This window comes from Diorhabda sublineata, chromosome 8 (assembly GCF_026230105.1).
Source record: "Diorhabda sublineata isolate icDioSubl1.1 chromosome 8, icDioSubl1.1, whole genome shotgun sequence".
In the NCBI taxonomy this organism is placed as follows: Eukaryota; Metazoa; Arthropoda; class Insecta; order Coleoptera; family Chrysomelidae; genus Diorhabda; species Diorhabda sublineata.
The window spans coordinates 9,386,339-9,412,076 of NC_079481.1; the positions used below are offsets into that span (position 1 = coordinate 9,386,339).

The 25,738-nt window shown below is 29.4% G+C and overlaps 3 protein-coding genes across 6 annotated transcripts in view; 1 reads left to right on the forward strand and 2 right to left on the reverse strand.

Annotated features, from left to right (window-relative positions):
* Positions 1-21: 21 nt before the first annotated feature.
* Positions 22-4,939, reverse strand: LOC130447285 (putative fatty acyl-CoA reductase CG5065). Its single transcript, XM_056784014.1, has 9 exons — positions 4,818-4,939; positions 4,293-4,503; positions 4,147-4,231; positions 3,671-4,093; positions 2,744-2,827; positions 2,477-2,585; positions 1,351-1,590; positions 258-521; positions 22-195 (listed from the first exon to the last, which is right to left on the reverse strand). Exons 2-9 carry the CDS (start codon positions 4,476-4,478, stop codon positions 69-71), a joined length of 1,518 nt encoding a protein of 505 aa, XP_056639992.1. The 5' UTR covers positions 4,479-4,503; positions 4,818-4,939; the 3' UTR covers positions 22-68.
* Positions 536-25,738, forward strand: part of LOC130447284 (fatty acyl-CoA reductase 1-like) — a 27,473-nt gene continuing 2,270 nt past the window's right edge. The window contains exons 1-9 of one of the 4 annotated variants that reach the window (XM_056784011.1): positions 536-883; positions 20,874-21,075; positions 21,131-21,215; positions 21,270-21,692; positions 21,777-21,860; positions 23,166-23,274; positions 23,333-23,572; positions 23,680-23,943; positions 24,550-24,773. In XM_056784011.1, the coding sequence (XP_056639989.1) occupies positions 20,890-21,075; positions 21,131-21,215; positions 21,270-21,692; positions 21,777-21,860; positions 23,166-23,274; positions 23,333-23,572; positions 23,680-23,943; positions 24,550-24,694 (1,536 nt within the window). In that variant the 5' untranslated portion in view covers positions 536-883; positions 20,874-20,889 and the 3' untranslated portion in view covers positions 24,695-24,773. Of the gene's footprint in view, positions 884-5,091; positions 5,616-20,115; positions 20,169-20,873; positions 21,076-21,130; positions 21,216-21,269; positions 21,693-21,776; positions 21,861-23,165; positions 23,275-23,332; positions 23,573-23,679; positions 23,944-24,549; positions 24,774-25,738 lie in introns of those variants that run through there. The other 3 variants (XM_056784012.1, XM_056784010.1, XM_056784013.1) reach the window with 3 other exon arrangements.
* Positions 5,917-8,013, reverse strand: LOC130447288 (uncharacterized). The gene is made up of 3 exons (XM_056784017.1): positions 7,666-8,013; positions 7,050-7,238; positions 5,917-6,101 (listed from the first exon to the last, which is right to left on the reverse strand). Exons 1-3 carry the CDS (start codon positions 7,765-7,767, stop codon positions 5,952-5,954), a joined length of 441 nt encoding a protein of 146 aa, XP_056639995.1. The 5' UTR covers positions 7,768-8,013; the 3' UTR covers positions 5,917-5,951.

Sequence of the window (25,738 nt, forward strand, 5' to 3'; positions counted from 1 at the left end):
TTTTCAATAATACGAAATGAATCATTTTAAATTTATATTACATCACAAAAAAATAATTTATAATAATTTTACAATTTTTGAAAATGATTATAGACTTGATTCAGGCTCCATTCTATTGTATTAAATTTGAAAAGTAGCAACCAACACGATAAGCAAACTAATATAATTTTCAATATTATATCAATTATTTTCAATCTGAAATCAAATTTAAAATTTCTAATCAGCTTCTTAATCGATAATATTTTTCTTATTCTTACCTTTGCAAATGCTTCTTTTCCGTCTGACCTGTAGGATCCATACTTTCTTTCATAGTGTATTTGACAGTTCCATTTTTCATGTCAATTAAAAATTTATATAATTCTTCATGAGACAATTTGATCCGAAAATCAAAATCTGGGTTTGTTTCCCTCAGTTTTTTTAGTATATTAATCATTTTGTCATTTTTAAATGTGAAATTTTGCATTGTGAAAGGCGTTAGTATAACAGTACTTATATATAATTTTCTTTGTATTTTGACCACCCTGAAATAAAAAATAGACCTCAACAATAATATTCCCAATATAATAATTAATATTTTGAAATCGAATTCTAAACATTTTTTCCAACTTTCTCTAACCATTGCAAATGATTTATTAACGAAAAATTCGTATGAAAATGTTTTTCATAACGACAAAAAAATTCATAAAGAAAAATAAAATTTCGTGTACAGCGATATTTTTATAAAGTTAAAATTCATGTTACGGTCCTCTCCAAGGACTAGTGTGCGATTTAATCCGTAGATCGAGCGGCGCGACGTAAAATAGTCGAAAAGACTTTACGGTATTAGAACAAGTTAGTAAAATAAATAATGGAATAATTAATTCATAGAATTAAGAGGTTTAAGGTTAGTAAACGATTATCTAAAATTATTTCATATACACTTAATAAAACATAAAAACATTCAACTTTATAACATAACATAACCTCAAAAAAATCATTTTCATTTGTTTACATTTATAATTATAAGCTTTCAATAATGAACTATTTCAAAAGATAATTTTTAATTAAATATTATTTCAAAATACTTTAATAGTTTGTTTTTTGTCATTGGTAATGGACGTAAAAAATGATAATTTTTAGAATAACCACGTCGTAATTGCATAAAACATGTTACATACTTATTATTGAATATCCCACCAGGGTCGGATCCAGGAAGGGCCAATTGCCAACGAAAAAGAAATAAGAAAAAAATCAAAAATCAACTTCAGCTTAAACTAATGTTGATATCGTTTTTATAATTATTGGCTGTTCGAGCCATATCTCTGGATCAGCTCCTGTATCCCAAAATCTAATCTTAAACTGATTACTTACATTGTTTTTTTCCCCATCAATTTCAAAAAAATATCGAAAAATATGGCTGGCAACATTTGATAAAATATCGCCTGTAAATAATAATTGTAATAACAAGAAGTCGATGAAAGTCTCGGATACCACAATACATTTGGTACCGGTAAATCTATAACAATACTCCTTGCTAATGTACTAAAAGGTAGATGGGTTAGATTTATAACAGGTTGGGTGATATTATAAACTTCGACTTCATTGCAGTTGCTAAATATAAAAAATACATAAGAATTTTATCAAATTTATTAAGTTTCAAATCCATACGAACTAACACTAAATAAAAATCCCACCATATTTGGCAGAGCTGTAGGAATCACCCGTACAATATTCACCTGGGCTAGTTCTCAGTCAAAAAATAGATGTCGAATATTTTTGTCAATGCTAATGTATTAATATTTATCTATAAACAATTGTACTTATTATTCCAAATTATGTTTATCTTAGTTAAATTTTACTCATTGTTCGTTAAAACAATTTCGTTTGTATTCAATTCTACTTGACCTAACCTAGCCAATCACTTTTGCTTTGGACTTTATACTAATTATTACCTATAATTTTGTTACTCATTGTTGTTTTCTTCTGTATAGTAAAATTTTATTTTATCAGTTTGATCTTTATTCAGTTTTTTTTTTAGTTTTTACACGCTTTTATCTACAAATTGTGATAATTTTTTGACAATAAAACATTTTTCTCTCCATATCTCCTTCCTTGTAATATGCTTTTCTTTTATGGCCTGTCTTTAAAGGCCTTGCTTATTATTTGGTGCTGGTAAACATACCTACTATATAGGCAACAAACAGTTCACATTTATTTATTGTTTAGTTCGCGTAGATTCGAAAAATATTAATATAAATATATACGCTTCTAAATGTTCTTCATTTTAGATCTCTTCTGATTTAAAATTAGTTCTTTCATAATTTTTTAAAGAAAAATGAAAATTTGACGTTTCCACTTCTTTTATTTTGATAAAGACGAAAAGAAGTCGAAACGTCAAATTTTCATCTATCTATAAAAAAACAAAGAGACCTAAAAACATAAACATATCAAAAGATATAAGTAATAAGTAATTAAGGAAATTTATATATAAACTTACGATTCAGTATAATTATCATATGTGGCCAAAATGATTGCTTTTATCACCAAATCTACAGGTATATAGTTCAATTTGAGATCTAATTTAGTTAAAGATGTCCGTAATAATCCTGTGATTTTAGAAAAACGATTTTTAACCAAATAGTACAAAGTAAAAATAATATTAATAGTAAAATGATTATTTCTATAATAATTAAACATGAACGAAGAACAAAACAACTTGAAAATTATGAAATAATCAATTCATTTTATTCAAAGAATAATTTACCTTTCGCAGCAGCTAACATTAAACTCATGGGACCATTTAAGTTGTCATTCCATCCCGCAATTGGTTCATCTAAAGCGTTTATCACTAAAATCCAAAATATATGAAGAAGAAAACTCATGATTTTTCTATCGGGAAACTTTTTTATTATTATCAAATTGTGAATTATTTTTTTGGTGTATATGACGGTAATTTAGTTTTAATTAGCCCCGTGAGATGAAAGAACGTGCTGTGTTTTGGACCAAGACATCTTTTTGTGAAATTTGTGATCAATGATTCAAGGTACCAAAGATAGCAGATTAAAGAATCTTGAGTATTTCTACAGTGAAAAGGATATTTAAAAAAACGCCTTTTTTGTGAGGGTGGCAGTTAAAGCGTCAAACTAAAATTAAAATTGGGCTAAAGAACATGAAAATCATTAGTCAAAGCTTGAGCATTTTTCGAAACTGTACGAAGAGTATTTGAAAAATTTGGAGACGAATAGTGGATTTAAAGTAATAATTTGAATTTGAGACGTATGTACCTCAACTCGATTGTTAAATGATCAATTTTTGTCAAAAATATTACAGAGAAAACCAAACTTTTTTTAAACGTTTTTTCTTTTCAAAATTCTGAGTTTATTGAATTCAAGAATTCTCAATTATTGTGAGAAGATGTTTTTGTTGAAATGAATGAAACGAAATGATCTGTTAGGCTAGATGAACGTAATCGCCTTAGATTGAATTTTGAATTTACGTCGAAATACAGAAAATTTGTGTGTATACAAAGTTATGAGGATGTGATTCAACAAATGAAAAAAATCATAGTGAAATTTTCGCACATGGTTTGGGTCGAGAGGATTCACCTTACTTTATATTGTGAATTAGTATAATATGACGAAAAATGCAATGAAAAGTCAAATATTCGACAATTATTGGATGAAGAACTCACCTATTGATGGTCGAGTTATGATGGTTTGTATTTTCCCTTTACACATGTCAGTTATAACATGTTCTGCTAAACCTTTTGCGAAAGTGTATGTATTAACATGGGGATAAATATATTTTTCGGACATTATATGTATTAATTCTTTATCGCAGGTTTCGGCTAAAAGTATAGCGTCTCTCCAATCGCCATGCGGTGGGTATAATTTTTCATCAACTTCATAACGATCCCCGTTACAGTAAGCTGTAGAAACGTGCACCAAAATAGTCGGATTCTTCAAATCTAAAGCTAATTGTGCGATTTCTCTTGTCCCTCTGATGTTCATCAGTATGGATTCGTCAAGGAAATCATCGAATCGAACGGAAGCTGCTGAATGATATATTATATTGACATTATCTACCAATAATTGTCTATCCGAATCGCTTAATCCTAAAGTAAACAAGATGTTAATAAAAGAATGTTTTTCCCAATAAGAAACGAACCTAAATTTAGTTCTGCTACATTTCCTCCGATGCCTATTATTTTATCAAGTGCATCAGGATTATTTTCCCTTATTTTATCAAATACCTGTAAGATTTAAAGATTGTTCGCCCAGTATGCGATTAAAGAATCGATTCTAAACACTTACCTCGCCATCTAAAAGTTGTTTTAACCTTTCTTCAACGCTTCGACCTCTTTTGGATCTGAGTAAAACGTAAATTTTTCCGGTTCCCGGACAGGACCTCAATAATTTTTCAATCAAAATTTTTCCCATAAATCCAGTACCGCCTGTTATAAAAATATTTTTCCCTTCGAAAAATTGCGCTACACTCATTTTTTGGAAATACTTCGCGATAAAACTAAAATAAAAATCGATTTTCAACCCCAAATAAAAAATTATAAATATCCGACTCGAAGTAAATGAAATTTCCAATGATATTCTAATCAAAATTTGAAATTATTATTTTCAAAATTCATACATACGATATAGATCTAACAAAATGATTAATTTTATGAAAAAATCCAAATAAAAACGAAAGAAAAAAATGAATTTGTAATAGAGAAAAAATTGACAAACTTAGGGTACATTAAATTTTACTTAAATGGCACTCGATATCGATAATTTGTCGAACTCTATATTGACCATCAGAATAATTGTTTTTATTTTTAATACCTGTTGAAACGTCTCTAGAAATATTTCCACAACTCGTTAACAACAAACTCGGAAAAGTAATGAAATCAGGTAGAAATTCAAACACAGATTACTTTCGTTTTGGATCATAAATAAAAAAGAAAATAACAAACCCTTGACATTAATATGACATTATTTAACCTATGAAACAGTAAGAAAATAGAAACAATTGAATAAATAGTGCAAAGTATCAATTTTTGACGCAACTAATTTTGTAAAAGAATTTTCGAATTAATTTCAATTCAAATGCTTATTACGTTGTTAAGTACGATTAACCAGCAAATCGTAGTTCGTAGTAGCGGCTAATGTAAATCATTTAAAAAATCGTGCAGGTACTTCGACTTGAATTTTTTCACATATTAAAATACGATTCGCTTCGTTTATCGAATAGAAACTCAAATCAGCGAGTCAAATAAATCCAGCTGCTGTTCTTCCGTGAAACGGCTCTTAAAGATGACTTATTATTCGATGGAGCTTTGAGCCTCTTAACAATCTTTGCGTGGAACATTGTGGTGAAAATCCTGGTTAGAGATCGAGATAACCTTTAGATTCGGAGCTGTTGAGCACTGAACCACTTTTTAAACTTGTTTTTCCTCAAGCAAAAAATATTTTGGGATGTCCTACCAAGCCATTCCTCCTGGAGACATCTGTGTACCAGATGCCTCCATTATTCAATACAGCGGGTTTGGGGTTACCAATCCGCTGCTCCAGCTCAGTGATGTGTGCTTCCAAACAATTATTATCAACAATCGTAGAAGTCATTTACGTGACCGGTTGAAGGTAAGAACTTGCTTGTTCAATATCCGGCGGTTTTATTTAAAATAAAAACTATTTTTATTAAATAACAATCTAATACAACAACAAATAAATTTATATAAACAAAATAAAGGTATTTTTAAATTTACAAATTACAAAAGAAACTTCCGATACCCTTGACTAGTATGTGCAATTTTAAACTTTTATATTATGTAAAAATGGATTATTTACATTTCTAACAATAGTATAAGAAGAAAAAATCATCATATATCATGTTCTATAAAAAAAAATATGAATTTTACATTCAATTGAACGAAAAAAAAAAGTTGATATTACATTTCAAATATAAATCTGATATTTTTATGCAACTGAATACGTTCTAATGAATATTGGTCGATCGTTTGTTGGAGTCATCTCTCGATTCCCTTCTTCTGATAAGTGTTGCTCAGATTTTGATGAGGCTTTCACAATAACCTCCTTCAATTCTTGTTCTAGAGCCGCCTCATTAGACTGAAACAAACGACGAAAACTCAACGTTCCAAATAATAATAAAACTGAAAATATTGATTGAAAATCAATAAAACGTTTATAGGAATATGTCTCGACGACGGCTAAACCGATTTGGCTTATTTTGGTCTTGAATTATTAATGGAAGTACAAGAAAACGTTTAAAAGTTGATTAAATACGAAAATGCTCGGAATTAAATGAAAACAATTCCGTTTTCATCGATGTTTTGTCACGAATTAAATTTTTGAACGCTACCGTAATATTATATATATACAAAGTTTTTAAATGCTCTGGAATTGTCTGTTTTACCACCTCGCAATTTGTAGTTAAAATAATAATCAGTTGCCATCATTGGCTGTGAAAACGATGATGAATAATGTCATTGAGGCATTCGATTTTAAACGTTCACAATTTCCGGTTCGTCTGGACTTTGTGATGACCATAAATAAATCGCAAGGCCAGTCCGTCGTACATTTTTGGTACCCAATAACATTCTTATTCTTATTAAATTACGAGGAAAACATTTTTCTACAGCCGAAGAAGCGATTTTAATAGAAAATAAATTATAAATATTTGTTAAGTAGAAACTTTTGCGTTTTAGTAAAAAGTTTCATCTTTTCTTTGAGAAAACGCCGATAATAATAATAAATAAAGTTTTCATAGTATACGGAAAATATTATTTCTAGAAAGTAACTCTGAAAATTATTTATTTCCCAACTTCTACGGGGTTGATGTTCACATCTTATTTCCGTTAATAAAATAAACAAAACGTCCAACGATACACGAAAAATATTTTCAACTATTAATAAACTGTTTGATGTCTGGTATGTCCAGCATCACAAATTTTTATAGTTTTCTATAATTAACTAACTAAAATTTATAATACAGGGTGTGCCAACCACTGGGAATCGCGAGTAATCTACTGATATAAAAAATAACCCTCAACTTACCCTTAAAAGTTTCTTTTTTCTATGAGAGGCGTAAAGTAACGATACTACGTATAAAAACATTATAATAAATCCGCCAACGAGGGCAGATAATCTTGAAGAACCATAAACCACGGCGTGGTATACACCTAAACCTACCAAAAATATAATTATTCCAGTAGCTAAAGCCCTTCCGGTACTGCGTCTTTCTTCCTGTAATTAAATCGAGTATTTCATTGGAAACATACAGTGTGGAATCGCTATAACGCTTTGAATATTTATAGTTATGAGTCATCGTTTTGCAGACAAAAGAATCACTTAAAAAACTTAGAATAAGAGATGTTGTGCTTTAATTGATCGACTGTTCAAAATATTTCGAGGTTTTTGAACAAAAAAGAGTTGTCGTAAAATCTTTTTCTCAAAGATTAATTCGTAATAAAAGAAGATTGAGTTGAAACGTGACGTATTGTGAAAAAATAACATCAAGCACGAAAGGACGTCGAGGTTGAGGAAAAAACGAAAAAAGAGTGTCCGCTTTTTCTTCAAATTGATACCAAGAATGTTTCTAACAATACAAGCATCGATATAACGATTGTATTCGTTGTAATTGGTGGTATCGTTGTTTTTTTAGTCAACTTACCCTTAACAAATCATCTGATTCTGTCACCGGCACTTCAATAACTTTATCTTTTCTACGATTTTTGTTTTTAACGTTTTTTTCTACGTCCTCGACGATGGCCATTATGGCATCTTTAAAAATCACACATGTCGGTTCGTATAACTGTTTAAAACTAACATCAAAATTCCAAATATTCGATCGTGGAGGTAATAGAGATGTAAAGTTAATAAATCCGTAGCAAATGATCAATTAATGATTTTATTTAGTCAATATTGTGGAACAGAAGGTCGGGGAATATATAAAATTGATGCGTCACGTTCATTTCTAACTACAATATTTACAGAAGAGGCTGATAAATAGGTGTAATCATTTCCCATCACACCAGATATGATCATAATTCATAAAAATATTTCCACAACGTAAATATACCTCAATGAAAATATTCTGAATAGAAAAATATGTATTTGTTTATAAAAAGTATTCATACTAAAATTAAAGTGAGAATAATTAGATGTTTAGAGGCGTTGGATAAAAAAAAATGGTAAATTCATTAATGTACACAAGTATTGTGAAGTTATTTTATTGTTGAATTTATGATTAAACGAGTTTTCCTTCTATATGAATTTTTGCTTTGTAATATTGGTTGCATATCTATTGACGCTAGCTATAGTAGGTGTATGAAATAAGCAGAAAAAAAATTTAATATTAGATACTACTTTCCATATTCTATAATCTTAATCAAGTTATTTTTATATCTTTGAAGTTCCAGACCGAATTTGGTCTCCAAAAGTTTAATTCGATAAGGATAAACGTAACAATCCACTCTTAGTGATGTTGGTTGCATAGTTGTTGGTGCTAGCGAAGATGATTGGTAATTCAATAATTAAATATTGTATGAGTTATACCTAAGATTTATTGAAATAGTGGAATAACATCTGAAAAGAGTAGTAGAAATATATTTTTTTCGTATATATTCTTCTAATACAAAATTCCAAACATGAATAATCACTAAACTAATTAATTTAATAATATAAAACGTGGTGGCTTGTTGTCTTATTGAAAATTTGTTTTTATACTCTACTATTAATAAAATGGTTTTTTTTCAACTTAAAACAAACGAATTTTTATTCAAGTCTTGATTTTTCAACAATTTAATACCGCTTGCCTAAATGCTGGCGCTAGTCTAGATGATTGTAGTGTTGGTTGCATAGCTGTAGGTTGTATAGTCGAGATAACGAAAATTAATCATTGATATCGTACGAAATTTATCTAAAATTGATATAAATAGTAAAATAACAACCTGAAAGAATGACTTTGATATGTATTCTCATAATTATTCATGATATGAATAATTTCAATTATAATTAAGGACTAAATTGATTTAATTAACAAAATATTACGTTGTCGAAAGACTGGTCACGAATTATTATCGAGATACTCAACTAATAAGGAAATAGAGTCGTTTCTTTAATTCCCAAAACCAATTTCTCATTTGATTTTTCTTAATATTTTATAAAGTAATACTGCGTGCATAAATGTTGGCGCTAGTCTAGATGATTGTAGTGTTGGTTGCATAGCTTTAGGTTGTATAGTCGAGATAACGGAAATTAATCATTGATATCGTACGAAATTTATCTAAAATTGATATGAATAATAAAATAACAACCTGAAAGAATGACTTTGATATGTATTCTCATAATTATTCATGATATGAATAATTTCAATTATAATTAAGGACTAAATTGATTTAATTAACAAAATATTACGTTGTCGAAAGACTGGTCACGAATTATTATCGAGATACTCAACTAATAAGGAAATAGAGTCGTTTCTTTAATTCCCAAAACCAATTTCTCATTTGATTTTTCTTAATATTTTATAAAGTAATACTGCGTGCATAAATGTTGGCGCTAGTCTAGATGATTGTAGTGTTGGTTGCATAGCTTTAGGTTGTATAGTCGAGATAACGGAAATTAATCATTGATATCGTACGAAATTTATCTAAAATTGATATGAATAATAAAATAACAACCTGAAAGAATGACTTTGATATGTATTCTCATAATTATTCATGATATGTATAATTTCAATTATAATTAAGGACTAAATTGATTTAATTAACAAAATATTACGTTGTCGAAAGACTGGTCACGAATTATTATCGAGATACTCAACTAATAAGGAAATAGAGTAGTTTCTTTAATTCCCAAAACCAATTTCTCATTTGATTTTTCTTAATATTTTATAAAGTAATACTGCGTGCATAAATGTTGGCGCTAGTCTAGATGATTGTAGTGTTGGTTGCATAGCTTTAGGTTGTATAGTCGAGATAACGGAAATTAATCATTGATATCGTACGAAATTTATCTAAAATTGATATGAATAATAAAATAACAACCTGAAAGAATGACTTTGATATGTATTCTCATAATTATTCATGATATGAATAATTTCAATTATAATTAAGGACTAAATTGATTTAATTAACAAAATATTACGTTGTCGAAAGACTGGTCACGAATTATTATCGAGATACTCAACTAATAAGGAAATAGAGTCGTTTCTTTAATTCCCAAAACCAATTTCTCATTTGATTTTTCTTAATATTTTATAAAGTAATACTGCGTGCATAAATGTTGGCGCTAGTCTAGATGATTGTAGTGTTGGTTGCATAGCTTTAGGTTGTATAGTCGAGATAACGGAAATTAATCATTGATATTGTACGAAATTTATCTAAAATTGATATGAATAATAAAATAACAACCTGAAAGAATGACTTTGATATGTATTCTCATAATTATTCATGATATGTATAATTTCAATTATAATTAAGGACTAAATTGATTTAATTAACAAAATATTACGTTGTCGAAAGACTGGTCACGAATTATTATCGAGATACTCAACTAATAAGGAAATAAAGTCGTTTCTTTAATTCCCAAAACCAATTTCTCATTTGATTTTTCTTAATATTTTATAAAGTAATACTGCGTGCATAAATGTTGGCGCTAGACTAGATGATTGTAGTGTTGGTTGCATAGCTTTAGGTTGTATAGTCGAGATAACGGAAATTAATCATTGATATCGTACGAAATTTATCTAAAATTGATATGAATAATAAAATAACAACCTGAAAGAATGACTTTGATATGTATTCTCATAATTATTCATGATATGTATAATTTCAATTATAATTAAGGACTAAATTGATTTAATTAACAAAATATTACGTTGTCGAAAGACTGGTCACGAATTATTATCGAGATACTCAACTAATAAGGAAATAAAGTCGTTTCTTTAATTCCCAAAACCAATTTCTCATTTGATTTTTCTTAATATTTTATAAAGTAATACTGCGTGCATAAATGTTGGCGCTAGACTAGATGATTGTAGTGTTGGTTGCATAGCTTTAGGTTGTATAGTCGAGATAACGGAAATTAATCATTGATATCGTACGAAATTTATCTAAAATTGATATGAATAATAAAATAACAACCTGAAAGAATGACTTTGATATGTATTCTCATAATTATTCATGATATGTATAATTTCAATTATAATTAAGGACTAAATTGATTTAATTAACAAAATATTACGTTGTCGAAAGACTGGTCACGAATTATTATCGAGATACTCAACTAATAAGGAAATAAAGTCGTTTCTTTAATTCCCAAAACCAATTTCTCATTTGATTTTTCTTAATATTTTATAAAGTAATACTGCGTGCATAAATGTTGGCGCTAGTCTAGATGATTGTAGTGTTGGTTGCATAGCTTTAGGTTGTATAGTCGAGATAACGGAAATTAATCATTGATATCGTACGAAATTTATCTAAAATTGATATGAATAATAAAATAACAACCTGAAAGAATGACTTTGATATGTATTCTCATAATTATTCATGATATGAATAATTTCAATTATAATTAAGGACTAAATTGATTTAATTAACAAAATATTACGTTGTCGAAAGACTGGTCACGAATTATTATCGAGATACTCAACTAATAAGGAAATAGAGTCGTTTCTTTAATTCCCAAAACCAATTTCTCATTTGATTTTTCTTAATATTTTATAAAGTAATACTGCGTGCATAAATGTTGGCGCTAGTCTAGATGATTGTAGTGTTGGTTGCATAGCTTTAGGTTGTATAGTCGAGATAACGGAAATTAATCATTGATATTGTACGAAATTTATCTAAAATTGATATGAATAATAAAATAACAACCTGAAAGAATGACTTTGATATGTATTCTCATAATTATTCATGATATGTATAATTTCAATTATAATTAAGGACTAAATTGATTTAATTAACAAAATATTACGTTGTCGAAAGACTGGTCACGAATTATTATCGAGATACTCAACTAATAAGGAAATAAAGTCGTTTCTTTAATTCCCAAAACCAATTTCTCATTTGATTTTTCTTAATATTTTATAAAGTAATACTGCGTGCATAAATGTTGGCGCTAGACTAGATGATTGTAGTGTTGGTTGCATAGCTTTAGGTTGTATAGTCGAGATAACGGAAATTAATCATTGATATCGTACGAAATTTATCTAAAATTGATATGAATAATAAAATAACAACCTGAAAGAATGACTTTGATATGTATTCTCATAATTATTCATGATATGTATAATTTCAATTATAATTAAGGACTAAATTGATTTAATTAACAAAATATTACGTTGTCGAAAGACTGGTCACGAATTATTATCGAGATACTCAACTAATAAGGAAATAAAGTCGTTTCTTTAATTCCCAAAACCAATTTCTCATTTGATTTTTCTTAATATTTTATAAAGTAATACTGCGTGCATAAATGTTGGCGCTAGTCTAGATGATTGTAGTGTTGGTTGCATAGCTTTAGGTTGTATAGTCGAGATAACGGAAATTAATCATTGATATCGTACGAAATTTATCTAAAATTGATATGAATAATAAAATAACAACCTGAAAGAATGACTTTGATATGTATTCTCATAATTATTCATGATATGAATAATTTCAATTATAATTAAGGACTAAATTGATTTAATTAACAAAATATTACGTTGTCGAAAGACTGGTCACGAATTATTATCGAGATACTCAACTAATAAGGAAATAGAGTCGTTTCTTTAATTCCCAAAACCAATTTCTCATTTGATTTTTCTTAATATTTTATAAAGTAATACTGCGTGCATAAATGTTGGCGCTAGTCTAGATGATTGTAATGTTGGTTGCATAGCTTTAGGTTGTATGGTCGAGATTAATCATTGATATCGTACGAAATTTATCTAAAATTGATATAAATAGTTAAATAACATCCTAACATCCTGACAGAATGACTTTGATATGTATTCTCATAACTATTCATGATATGAATCATTCCAATTATTATTAAAATACATAATTTATTGATTTAATAAATTATTACTTTGTCGCATGACCGGTAGCGACTTATTATCGAGATACTCAACTAATAAGGAAATAGAGTCGTTTCTTCAATTCCCAAAACCAATTTCTCATTTAAATTTGATGTTTAGATGATTATAGTGTTGGTTGCATAGCTGTTAGTTGCATAGTAGAGATATTTATAGCTGCCAAACAAGTATTAAACAACGTGGCGTGTTCAAACCTGAAACTGATGATGTATAGATCGTGCACTTACTAATTTAGTGGTATTTTATAAGCAATTACGCTAAGTACTTCCGGGACCATCATCGTAAAATGGAGTGACGATGTACCCACTAGAAAATTTTGAATTACTTAGGAAACGCCCCTGTATACCGCATACTGTATAGATATTGCGTGTCCTTTTCTTTCGATTGACACGGATATACTTTGTCACGGTATATTCAAAAGAATTTATTGTTTCCATGCAAATCTATTATCAATGAATTATTCCATGATTAAATAAAATGTAAAAAGGATTAAATATTTCATGTTAAAGGATGTCACAAATTCATTATTTCAAAAAATTGTTTCCAGTATCAAATGTGTCTTTTTCCATCTCGAATCTAAATACGAGATTTTATAACATTAGTTGTTGTGTACAAATCTCAGCGTTAATATGGATGCGCTCTTTTCCTCAGTCTCAGCCAGGGCCGGATTAAGTTTTATAAGGCCTGGGGCTAAAATAATGACGGGGCCCCCTTAAGAAATTCGGAAACCCGGAAAAATTCACAAAATAATATCAAATCGTTAGATTTGTGGTATCAACACATAAAAAAGTACAGAATGATTTCCAAATGATGGGGCCCTCTTGGACCTGGCGCCCGGGGCTATAGCCCCCCAAGCCCCTGGCTTAATCCGGCACTGGTCTCAGCTCGTCTCAAACACTCATTGCCCAGGGTTTAGAAACATACATAACATTCTCCATGTCTTTACTACTACTACTTTACCAAGTTAATTTTTAACTTTATTTTTTTCCTGTATGTTTTTGTTTGTATTATGAATGTTTTAAATGGTTATACCAGAGGTGGGGAACCTTTTTACCATTAGAGGCCATATTTAAATTAGGCAGCAATAAGAGCTGATTGACCTAAGAAAGTGACTTTTGTGAAATTATTATAGTTTTTCTGTAGATTTAACAATTTATTGCATTATATAGAAAAAATAAAATATAATACTACAAAATTTTAAATATAATATACATATGAAATAATATAAAAAATTGTGTGTGTCAGCTCCGACGCACGACTGGAGTTTACTCCTTAAGTTCGATAGTCTGACCAGACGCAAAAAGAGTTTATTTAACTTAAAAAATATTGGTTGATTGCCAGAATATTTTGGGCTTCCTTCATTAATTTTTTTTTTCGATCTGTAAGCTCGCTGTCTCTCGGCTGGACTTTTTGGAGGTTTAGATTTTTTTCTAGTCAAAAAATATAAAAAAAAATTAGAAAATTTATAAATGCATAATTATAAAAATTTTAAACGACTTTAAGAAAATTGAAAAAAAAAAGGTTTTTATAAACATTTTTTTTAAATTATTATAATTAATTTTTTATTTAAAATATAATATGTTAATAATTAACAAAAATGGTTATAAAAAGATAATTATGTCACTAAATCTTTTACATACAATAATAAATAGTACATGAAAATTATTTAAATAAGCTAAAAAATAACTTTTCGAAAGAAAATTATATAAAAACATTATTATAATGAAAAAATATTGTCGATTTTTCTGATAATATTATCGAATTATTGACTACAGTTGTTAATATTTGAAAATTATTTATAAAATAAATCGTAATAACGTGGAAGAATTTATAGACATCGACAAAAAAATTAATTTTTGGTTAGGTTAGAAATTTTCTATTTTATGTGGATGCGCTCGATAATTCATATTGGGTTGATTATCTAATGTTATGTGTTGTTTTCAAATATATATTTATATGAACTACATCGATAATTATTAAAATATTTAATAAATACAAATTGCACATGCTCATACAAATAATACATGAATTATAACGTACCTTGCAACCACGTGTTTGTTAGATGTTCCGGCAATATCATCTACACCTCTTTCTGCCATAGTTATTTGAAAATACTTTCAGTTCACTTTAGTGGAACATAATGATAATAAAACTTCACAATGACAGCAATATAAGTATGTTGACGCTGACAAATTAGAAAGTTGCGCATCATAGGATGCGCACCAAAAACGTAACGAGGTCATTCATCGATAGATTTTACTCCTCACATTTTTCTCATACCGGGCCCCTTATATATATGCAAATCGATTCTTAAGGAGTAAACTCCAAAAATATTGTAAAAGAATACAATAAAAAATATTTTTTTATTCACAAAGTTAGTGACTTCTTTGGTTTTGTTTTTTGTATGACAGTAATTGTATATTTAGATCAAGCTTCGTAATAAACAGCTTTAATTATTGATCCTCTAAATGTGCATCTGTAATTTGCGTTCTTAAATATGTTTTTATTTTTTACATGAGAGAAAATGTTGTCTCGCACCAATAGGTACTTCCGAAGCAGGAAAGTAAACGGCGAGCATGTTCTGGTAGCCATGGATATTCAACAGCATTTTTCCAGATTTTTATAGGGATCCTTTTTAGCGTTAAAAAAGGGATTTGATGATACTATCTTCCCCTAAATCAATTAACTCCATTTGTAGTTCTGCAGGAGCCTCGGATGTATCTATTAAATGTGGTTCAAATGCCAGTTTCATAGCAGGAGTGTGCTCGTCAAAATCAGAAAATCTATTAGGATACTCTACTATTAAACAATCCAAGACACCTAGATATCCATCGAATATTTTATTTTCACAGTTCTGCTTATTTAACATTTTAGCTAGTTCCCGGAAGTGTTCTTCAGATATTTCCGATCGACAAAGCAATGTTTTCAAAAATGATAATTTTTTCCTAAACGCTTGGATCTTTTGCCACATTTCATAAATATATCTCGTTTCACCTTGCAGGTAAATATTTAAATTGTTTTGTTTTGTCATCATATCGGACAAAAATGAGAAATACTTCTGATAGATCACATTGTTTTACTTGTTCTCGATAAAAGTTCAAAATTTGTCGTCGCAAAGACAAAACTTTTATCAAAACCTGACCTGTTGATACCCAGCGAACCTTGCAGTAGTATGGTAGGTCAACACTATACGTTTCCTCATCTAAAGAGAGCATGACAATGGCAATGGTTCTATCCAGAGTGTCTTGCAAAATGGTAGATTTTGCTGATGCAAAATTTAGTGAAATGATATCAATTATTTCAAGTTTAAGTTTTCCTTTTTTTAACAAAGCAACGAATCCTTCTTTTTTGCCTCTCATGGAAGGTGCGCCATCGGTGCAGACACTGACTAAATTACTGACATTCAATTGTAATTTATTACATACTTCTTTGAAGTTTTCGAAAATATCGGCTCCGCGAGTTCTTCCAGTTAGTGTACCCAACGCAAGTAGTTATTGGTAACATTGAAAATCTTTAGTTATAGCACGAATAAAATATAAAACTTGTGCCGATTCTATTTTATCAGTGCTTTCATCTAAAGCAATTAAAAAATAAACATCTTCATTTTGTATAATTGTATGAAGTTGCTCTGTTACATTTTGCGCTAATTCGTGCTGTCGATCTGTTACTGTTCTTCTGGAAAGAGTTAATTGTTTGTATTTGTCGACATTTCTTGGATCTAACATACTCACTGCTTCAACAATGTCACTAAATGGTTTACCACTTTTTCCAAGTATATGTGCTATTTTATCAGCGGAATTTTGATTTACAAAGGCACTAAAAGATGCCTGTTGATGATGCTTCTCATTTTTCAATTTTTGAAGTGCAGCTTTTCGTGATTCACCTTCTAAAGCGAAATATTTATGTTCTTTACGAGTCAAGTAGTGTTTATTTGCATTCGCTTTTTTCAAAGTACTTAAAACTGTATTGTACAACAAACACATCATTTAATATTTCTCAACAGTAAAGAAAAAATCTAACTCCCATTCTACATTAAATGTTCTGTTTTCATCACCTAATTTTCTTCTCTTACTATTTGACATGATGGATAAAAAAACGAATATCGAATAATATCTTTAACAAAGTTTATACTTTCTAAAAATACAATAAAACCGTGTAACTGTTGTAAGCACGCACTGTTAACTACAGTTTGCTGAAGATCGCAACAGGGAAGCGTTGAGAGTCAGAGAAGCCAAAGTAAGGTGTGACCAGTGTTGCCAGAGCTAGTACAATTTTAGTACATTTTAGTGTATTTTATACGCTAGTACATTTTTCCTTTTTTCTAATACATTTTCCCAGCGTTCACAAATATAAGGTTATTTTATATTTTCGTTTAATAAAATAAACTAGAAATTGTACTAGATTGTAACAATAATTAGAAAACAGAGCCAAGTTGATTTATATTTAGATCGTGAGATTTTTGTACTGCATTGCTAATTTTATCGGTAAACTTTATATAAATTTTTCATCGTTAAAATAATAATTGACACAGTCTATAACATTTTGGGAAAAAAAATATAATTTAAACTTATGTTTAAACATCTTTCTATAATTTTATTAAATTTCTTTGAAGTTGGTACAATCTAGTACATTTTCTAGTACAATTTTTACATTCAGCTTTTAAATTGTGGCAACACTGGGTGTGACACTCAAATGGGAGATCTGAAACCGAGTTTTGTTCACTTCTTAGACAAGGTAGTTGGCACTGCTAGCGCTAATTTAAATTTTTTTTTTTTTTGAAAAGACAATCAGCTCATTAATGAATTGTTCTGTGTAATCGATGATGCAACCAATCAATATCGATGTAAACATATCGTTTGCTAGCATGTGGCTGCTCTGTATGACAAATTTTGTAAATAAATATTATATAGAACATTATTCGTTTCTTTTAGATATGTAAATTACATAAACATTGTGGAATTTTCAGTAATGTGAAAAATTATTTATTTGGATATAAAACCAACATTTCGGCAATACTCTAAAAAAAGCATAATTGATTTTCGAAATTCTGAAATCTCCGAATAAATAATTTATCACTTACCTGAAAATTCTACAATTTCTTAATTCCCAGTATTCCTTCTAAATAAAAAAAGAAAAAAGAAAAAACACACACACATAAGCCGGTTTTTTTTTCGTTTAGTTCATTCTTATTGCAACTTGGGGGCGCTAAAAACTGTTTAAAAAATTAACATCGAGTGACCAAGTCTGAAACGGATGGTCTGTGGGCCAGAGCCTCACTCATGCGTGTTAGGATCATAGAGATATTACCATAGAGTAGGCATGACTACAAGTGAGAGCGTCTCGCGAATGAAAAGAGAAAGAGAATCATTTATGTATTTCTATCTCTTTCTTTTGTTGCGTACTGCGCATGCGTGTCTCTGATTCAACGGGCAACGGTAAAGTGCGTACACGAAATCTAATCAACGCGCATGCGCTATTAGACAGAGACAGTAATACATAAATTATTCTCTCTCTCTCTTTCTATCGGCCAGACGCTCCCACTTGTATGGGCGCCTATAGCATGCCTACTCTATCTGTAATATCTCTATGGTTAGGATCCGTTTCAGACATGTATTCTGACGTCATGTAGGACTGTCTTTGGCGGGATTTTTCGCGCAACTGTCATGGTGTTGATGTGCAATAGTTGTTTGAAACGAGCTCTGCCATTTTGTACTAGGTGGTAAAGGGCCGTACAAGAACCCTACGGAGGTGGCATGCGGCCCCGAGGCCGCAGGTTCCCACCTATGGGATAGCCTAAGCCCAATACTGTTCAATATTATAATGGACGAAATCATCAACGAAGTAAAGCAAGCTAGTGATCTACGATTAGAGTGTAGAACAAGTGATGTCCTTCAAATATCTAGGAACAAACATAACAAGCGATAGAAATCTAAAGAAAGAAGTAAAAGCACAAACAACGAAGGCAGCATTTATATCAGGATACCTTAGAGATTTAATTTGGCGAAATAAATACATGAGCACGAAATGTAAAATTAGAATATATAAAACTTGCGTAAGGCCGATCATGACATATGCAATAGAAACTAGAGCGGAGAACACAATCACTAAACGGCTCCTAAGAACAACAGAAATGCGAACTCTGAGATCAATAACAGGACATACGTTACTCGATCGTAAGAGAAATGAAGAAATAAGGAACATGTGCGGTATTCAGGATGTAGTAAGATGGGCAAGGAGCCGCAGAAGAGAATGGAGAGACCATGTTGACAAAAATTGCAAAGGAAAAGAAACCAGACACAATTCGACCTCCTGGACGACCACCTATAAGGTGGTATGAAAGCTGGTCCTCAGCATCCCAACTACTCCTGACGAACCCTTGATGAAAATACAAGACCTAGTCCTAACGTAAGAAGAAAAGAAGAACAATTTCTTATAAAGAACCTTCTATTTTAGGAAGAGAAAACGGAAATTCAAATCGTTTGTCAAGAAAATCATACTTCATAGGAATGGTAGAATTAGATGATATATTTTTGTTGTAACTTGTTAAATAACATTGTGAAAAATATGTTTTAGTTATTCAAAATTTCCTTGAAAATGACAAAGTTTCATGAAAAATGATGAGAGTAGAAAAAGTTTTAAAAATAAATTATCAAAGTGATGAGAATCAAATTTTTTGGTTCAACTGAAAGGAAATTTCTAAGAAATTCAATTAAAGCCCCAGAATGGTTCCATCGCCTTCTAAATATCATCACTTGACACCCTTAACAATCTCATACAGTGTACCAAATTTGGTATTTTTTAAGTAGAGGGTTGTGAAATTTTTTTTTTTTAATTTTGGGACTTACTTTGAGGTAAATTACCTTCGATCATCGCAGGTTCCCCACCTATGGGTTATACCAAGTTTCCAACAGCCTGCAGAACGTTGAATACGATAGACTAAACTTTTTTTTTGTACGATTATTTGTAAATTAGAGACATTCTCTATATCTACTGAATAGTATCATTTATTATGCGAGGTTTAAATAAAAAATTTAATATTTTGGATTGTCATTGTCTATAGAGCTTTGTCGCTAGACTACTATAATTTATTAGTAAGTTATTATTTTTTTTTAAATTATATGACAGACACATTCGATTGAAAAACGTATAGAAAAATAACTCTTCATATTCTCTAATCACCGTTATTGTTAATAAATTTTTTATTAATAACAGTTATTTAGTATTTTTTTATTGAATTTATTAACAATATAAGAGATTAGACAATATAAATTATAGAATTAAACATCACGTATTATCTTGTTATATTGATTGTATTGGGGTTTTTTCAACTATAATATTAAGGTTTATATACATAATTTAATGTATTATTGTTATAATATAGAATTTAAATAATGAATAATTACTAATTAATGAAAATTACTATTCGAAAAATATTTTTTTTTCATCATTTTTAGGTATGTTTGAAAGATTGCGAAAGTCAAGGTTTTACATTATGTAATATTGGTTGCATACTTGTTGGGGCTAATCAATATGAACGAAAAAACTATTAAATATTAAATCGGATTTATTTTATACAAATTTCGGAAAATAAATTCGAGTTTTTCCTATTTACATTCATTTATTATTCAAGAATCGTATTTAAAGTATTTATTATATATAGGGTGGTTCGATATTATTATATTTTATACGAGGTGTATATTCCACAATTTAAGTGTGTTTGACAAAGATGGGAAATTAATATTTAAAAAATGTATATAAAATTTATTATTTATAACCGATTTGAATATTTGTTGTAGTACATTTTTTGTTAAAATGAACGTGGTAGAATTTTTTGAAGGAAAAACAATTTTCGTAACAGGCGCGACTGGATTTATAGGAAAAGTTCTTATAGAAAAACTATTGAGGTCTTGCCCTGGAATAGAGCAAATCTACGTTTTACTTAGACCTAAAAAAGGGAGTGGTATTGAAGAAAGATTAAATAAACTCAAGGAATCGACTGTAAGATCGAAAAAATTTATAAAAAAAATTGTTTCATAACTTTTAGCATTTATAGATATTCGATTTAATCAGAAAAAATAATCCTGAAGTCCTTAATAAAGTGATAGCGATTAAAGGAGATGTTTCAGAATTGTATTTAGGTTTGTTAAAGAATATTTTTTTGAAATATTTATTCACAAACGAATTAATTATAGGATTAAGCGATTCGGATAGACAATTGTTGGTAGATAATGTCAATATAATATATCATTCAGCAGCATCTATTCGTTTCGATGATTTCCTGGAAGATTCGATCATTTTAAATGTGAGAGGAACGAGAGAAATTTCACAATTAGCTTTAGATTTGAAAAATCCGACTATTTTCGTACATATTTCTACCGCTTATTCCAATACACATCAATACGAGCTTGAAGAACGGCTCTATCCTCCGCATGGCGATTGGAGAGACGCTATACTTTTAGCCGAAACCTGCGATAAAGAATTAATACATATAATGACCGAAAAATATATTTATCCCCATGTTAATACGTATACTTTCGCTAAAGGTTTAGGAGAACAAGTCGTAAATGACATGTGTAAAGGGAAAATGCAAACCATCATAACTCGACCATCGATAGGTAAGATTTTTTATGTATTATTTAATTTTCTCGCTTTTTTATCTCACTACATCAATTTACGAAATCTTTTTTTACGATTTGTAGTTGTTAATACTTTGGAAGAACCTATACCAGGTTGGAACGACAATTTCAATGGTCCTCTATCATTAATGATAGCGCATGGAAAAGGTATAAGTTGATAAATTTTGAAAAAAAAGTCTTTTATTATACATTGTCGATCATGTATTAAAAATAAATAATCTATCGCCTTCTTAATATATTGTAAACAAGGCATGTAAAAATTATCAAATATGCACTGTTGAACTACGTCATCAACATTCCTCTAATAGAATGTTTTATATACTTCTTGAAATGTCGTCAAATATTTACTTATTCCTTTAGCTTTCTCAATTTTTTTTTAATAAAGTCTCAATCTCAAGAAACAAAAAAATATATTTTTCGTTTTCGATTGGTGAATGTCATGTCTACGAGGGTTGCTACTTAAGTTTTGAGATATGGTAACACTGATTTGAATATGTCAAACCTGACATTGTCATTTTGAAGTTAAACATTTTTAATGGTGTTGACTATTTGAGGCGTTTTTATATACTTAATTTATAGTGATTTGCGGACGGGGATGGGAAGAGACGGCTAGAACAGCGTTGTGAAGATGTTTCTATCGAGTGTTTGACAATGTTTCACAGAAATAAAACGGTTTCGTAACTATAAATCAAATGAACAATCAAGACCGTTCCATCTGCAGGAAAGGTTATTTAGGATAATTTTCATTGACTATGTTGAAAAGCGAAATTTTTAGAGAAAAAATCGAGCAAAAACGTCCGCATTTGACTAAGAATTGTTATTTTATCAAGACAATGTACCAGCTCGAACATCCATTTTTGCAGTAACCAAATTTAATGAATTCAAGTTTGAATTGCTAGATCATGCGCCATATTTAGCTTCCTAAGATTATTTTCTGTTACTAGACTTGAAAAAATGACTCGGTGGTCAAATATTTTCCAATTAGGAAGTATCGACTTATTGAACATCGCTGAAAAAAGTGTATAGAGTTAAAAGAAAATTTTATTTAAATAAGTATATTTTTGTGTTCTCTTTGTTGTGCCAGGTATTTCCTTGTACATAATTAGGTACGATTTATAAAAATTGTCGAATAGTGCCACACGAGTGAACTGATATTTTAGCAAAGGATTGAAGGTATGTTAAAAGCTTGTTGTCCTGCTGGAAGATGATGAAAAATGGTTTTTAAACTATCCGAATATGGAAAATCGATAATTAGACTAAGGACAACTACTTAAACCTTCTAACAAAACAGAAATTTCAATCTATAAGAGACGTAAAAAATACAGAAAAATTGGAAACTGATGTTATTTATGGTTGTCATTGCATTAAACGGTAGTGGTTGATGTAGTTTTAAGAGATCTGAAGAACTGTAAAATAAAAATAAATTACAAAAATTATATTTTCAAATTCAAGGTATTATAGGAGTGGCTCTAAGTAAGAGAGAAGGCAATATTAATTATGTCCCAGTAGATATTGTAATAAAAGGGATTATTCTAGCTACTTATAATAATACCAAGAAAAAGTGAGTATGGGAATTTGAGAGTAATTTCAGTTTCAATATATAAAAAACTGAATTTTAGCAATAAGAACGAGGTTGAGGTATATAATATCACGCAAAGTACTATCAACACCTCGCAAGGAAAATTTTTTAAAATGGCTCTGAGGATAATCCACAGGGAACCGTTTCCGGACCTCCTATGGTATCCAAATTTGAAACTAACTACTTGTTTTTACAACTATTATATCCAGTTTATTCTATTTCACATTTTACCCGGATTTTTACTCGATCTTTTATTGAGATTAATAGGCAGAAAGGCGAAGTGAGTACTTTCTAATTAACAGTTCATGGTTCATGGTTGAATATTTTTATTTTTAATAACCAACAAGATAAGAAATAGTTTTCGTTTTTGAAAATAATATTTTTTAGGGTTGTACGAATTCTAAGAAAAATCTTCATAGCTATGTATATGTTAAAACATTTTGTACTTGAAAATTATTCATTCAAAAACGACAAAATGATCGAGATGCAAAAAAAACTAAAAGAAGACGAACGTAATTTTTGGTATCCACATGAATTAACTGAAAATGAACTTTTTTCTTATATATCCAAATCAAAAACAGGATTAAGTTTGTATGTTCTAAATGAATATGTTGATCCCACAGGACGAAAGGAATTCAAAAGACTAGTAAAGTAAGTATAATATATTGTTTATTTTGACATTAAATATCACAATTACCATATTCACCACATAATATCTGATTTTGAAATCATCAAGTGAAGCAATCAAATGTTGAACGTATGTTTGAATATCTTCATCAAGACATTCTACCTGCCCCTGATCATATCTGGATCAGGATCTTTACTTTTCAGAAATTCTAAAACTGCAATTGAATATGAAAGTTGTTATAAGTGACATTCGCTGGACTCCCGTCGAGTTTTCCGTGAGCAACTTTGGGAATCACTGATTTATATATATTTGCAAAAGGTTAAATACAAACAAGTATAAAACCAAATTTATTTTTCTCTTTAATCAAACATCATTCCATTCTGGTTAAATAGAATAGCTCAAATCACTTCTTTGAGATATCCAAAGGTGTGAAAATCACATGGTGATAAGTCTGGAGTGGTTGGGCATTGTCTTTACAACATCTGTATAAGAAAACTCTATGGTTCGTTTTGTTTTGTTTTAAATTCAATTTAACATACCCAAAAGAAAATTAGAACGGATTTATAGCTTGGTTTTTCTTTCTACTGGGACTAATTTAGTCATTTTTCAAAATCTATTGTATTTTTTAGGTTTTGGTACGCAGATATTTCATTAAAAATATTTTTTTCCGTCTTATTGATTTGGTTACTTATTGTTAAAACAAATTTCTTGGGAATATCGAGAAACATCTTGGATTATTATTTTGAAAATACTTCAACCACAGTATCAATGTGAATTAAAAAAATTCGGTATGGCAGGAAATAGGTTTTTTCTTATTTTTATATTTTAATTTTAATAAACTGAATTAATAATATGAGTTATAGTTTCATTACAGCCTTCAACTCCATTTCTAAAAAAATGATATGAATGTCAAAATGATATCAGAAACAGCTTCATTCAATAGACATTAAAAACTTCTAGATTATTTTAATCAATGTCAATTACAATACGGTTCAACGTGTCGATATACGAGGGCTATTTGAGTTGTTTATAGATACTAGAAACATTCAAAAAATTTAAATTGGGACGTGATTTGGGTTTTTACATACTGTAAAAATCCTTGAAGCAAAAATTCTTTGTGTAGAATTAAAATATATTAACCTGAGGTTAATTAATGTATTGATGCATTATTTCTATTGAAAAAATGATTATTCAATGCAAATATTTATACGTGTATCATTTCCTGTCGAAATAAAAACTTTCGAGTACAACAGGAATGTACATATGTAGTCAATTAGTCTGATAAACTAAATAATTTACCTGAGCGTTTAGCCTAAGGCAGATGTTAATCGCCCTCGTACAAAGTTCTAATGTACTCCCCGTATCCTCCACTCCATAATATGAAAAAAACTGTGGAAATTAATCAAAAACCCACAAAGAAATACCGAGAACGGCCATATAGATTTAATACTTATTGAATATCCTAAAATACAGTTCCTTTATTTAAACAGTAACATTTAGTTATCTACTAGATGAAGTTGCGGGTGCTTCTATAGACGTAGAAATATTAAATTATTTTGGAGGCAGAAATGGAGTATTTTTTTACAAAAGATAATTTTACACAATTACAAAATTATTTTGAAGGTTTTACTCATTCTTTTTAATTGAAAAACGATGCTATTATAATATAGAATTATGACACATTATTTGGAAGTAGAAAAATTTCGAAATAAAGAGCGTATTAAATTACATGGAAAAATTCTCATAACTGTTTAATAAAAGAAATTTATAGTTGTTCATATCAATTTCCAAAGCTACTGTCTTGATATTATACTACAT

What these genes read in the sequence shown, in the direction of transcription:
- LOC130447285 (XM_056784014.1), bottom strand. Translation starts at nt 4,478, where the DNA reads ATGAGTGTAGCGCAATTTTTCGAAGGGAAAAATATTTTTATAACAGGC. An exon ending in AACAACTTTTAGATGGCGAG is followed by an intron (nt 4,232 to 4,292) that starts GTAAGTGTTTAG and finishes TAAATCTTACAG; the next exon opens with GTATTTGATAAAATAAGGGA. An exon ending in CATAACTCGACCATCAATAG is followed by an intron (nt 2,828 to 3,670) that starts GTGAGTTCTTCA and finishes TTTGGATTTTAG; the next exon opens with TGATAAACGCTTTAGATGAA.
- LOC130447288 (XM_056784017.1), bottom strand. Translation starts at nt 7,767, where the DNA reads ATGGCCATCGTCGAGGACGTAGAAAAAAACGTTAAAAACAAAAATCGT. An exon ending in AATCAGATGATTTGTTAAGG is followed by an intron (nt 7,239 to 7,665) that starts GTAAGTTGACTA and finishes ATTTAATTACAG; the next exon opens with GAAGAAAGACGCAGTACCGG. An exon ending in GAAAAAAGAAACTTTTAAGG is followed by an intron (nt 6,102 to 7,049) that starts GTAAGTTGAGGG and finishes CGTTTGTTTCAG; the next exon opens with TCTAATGAGGCGGCTCTAGA.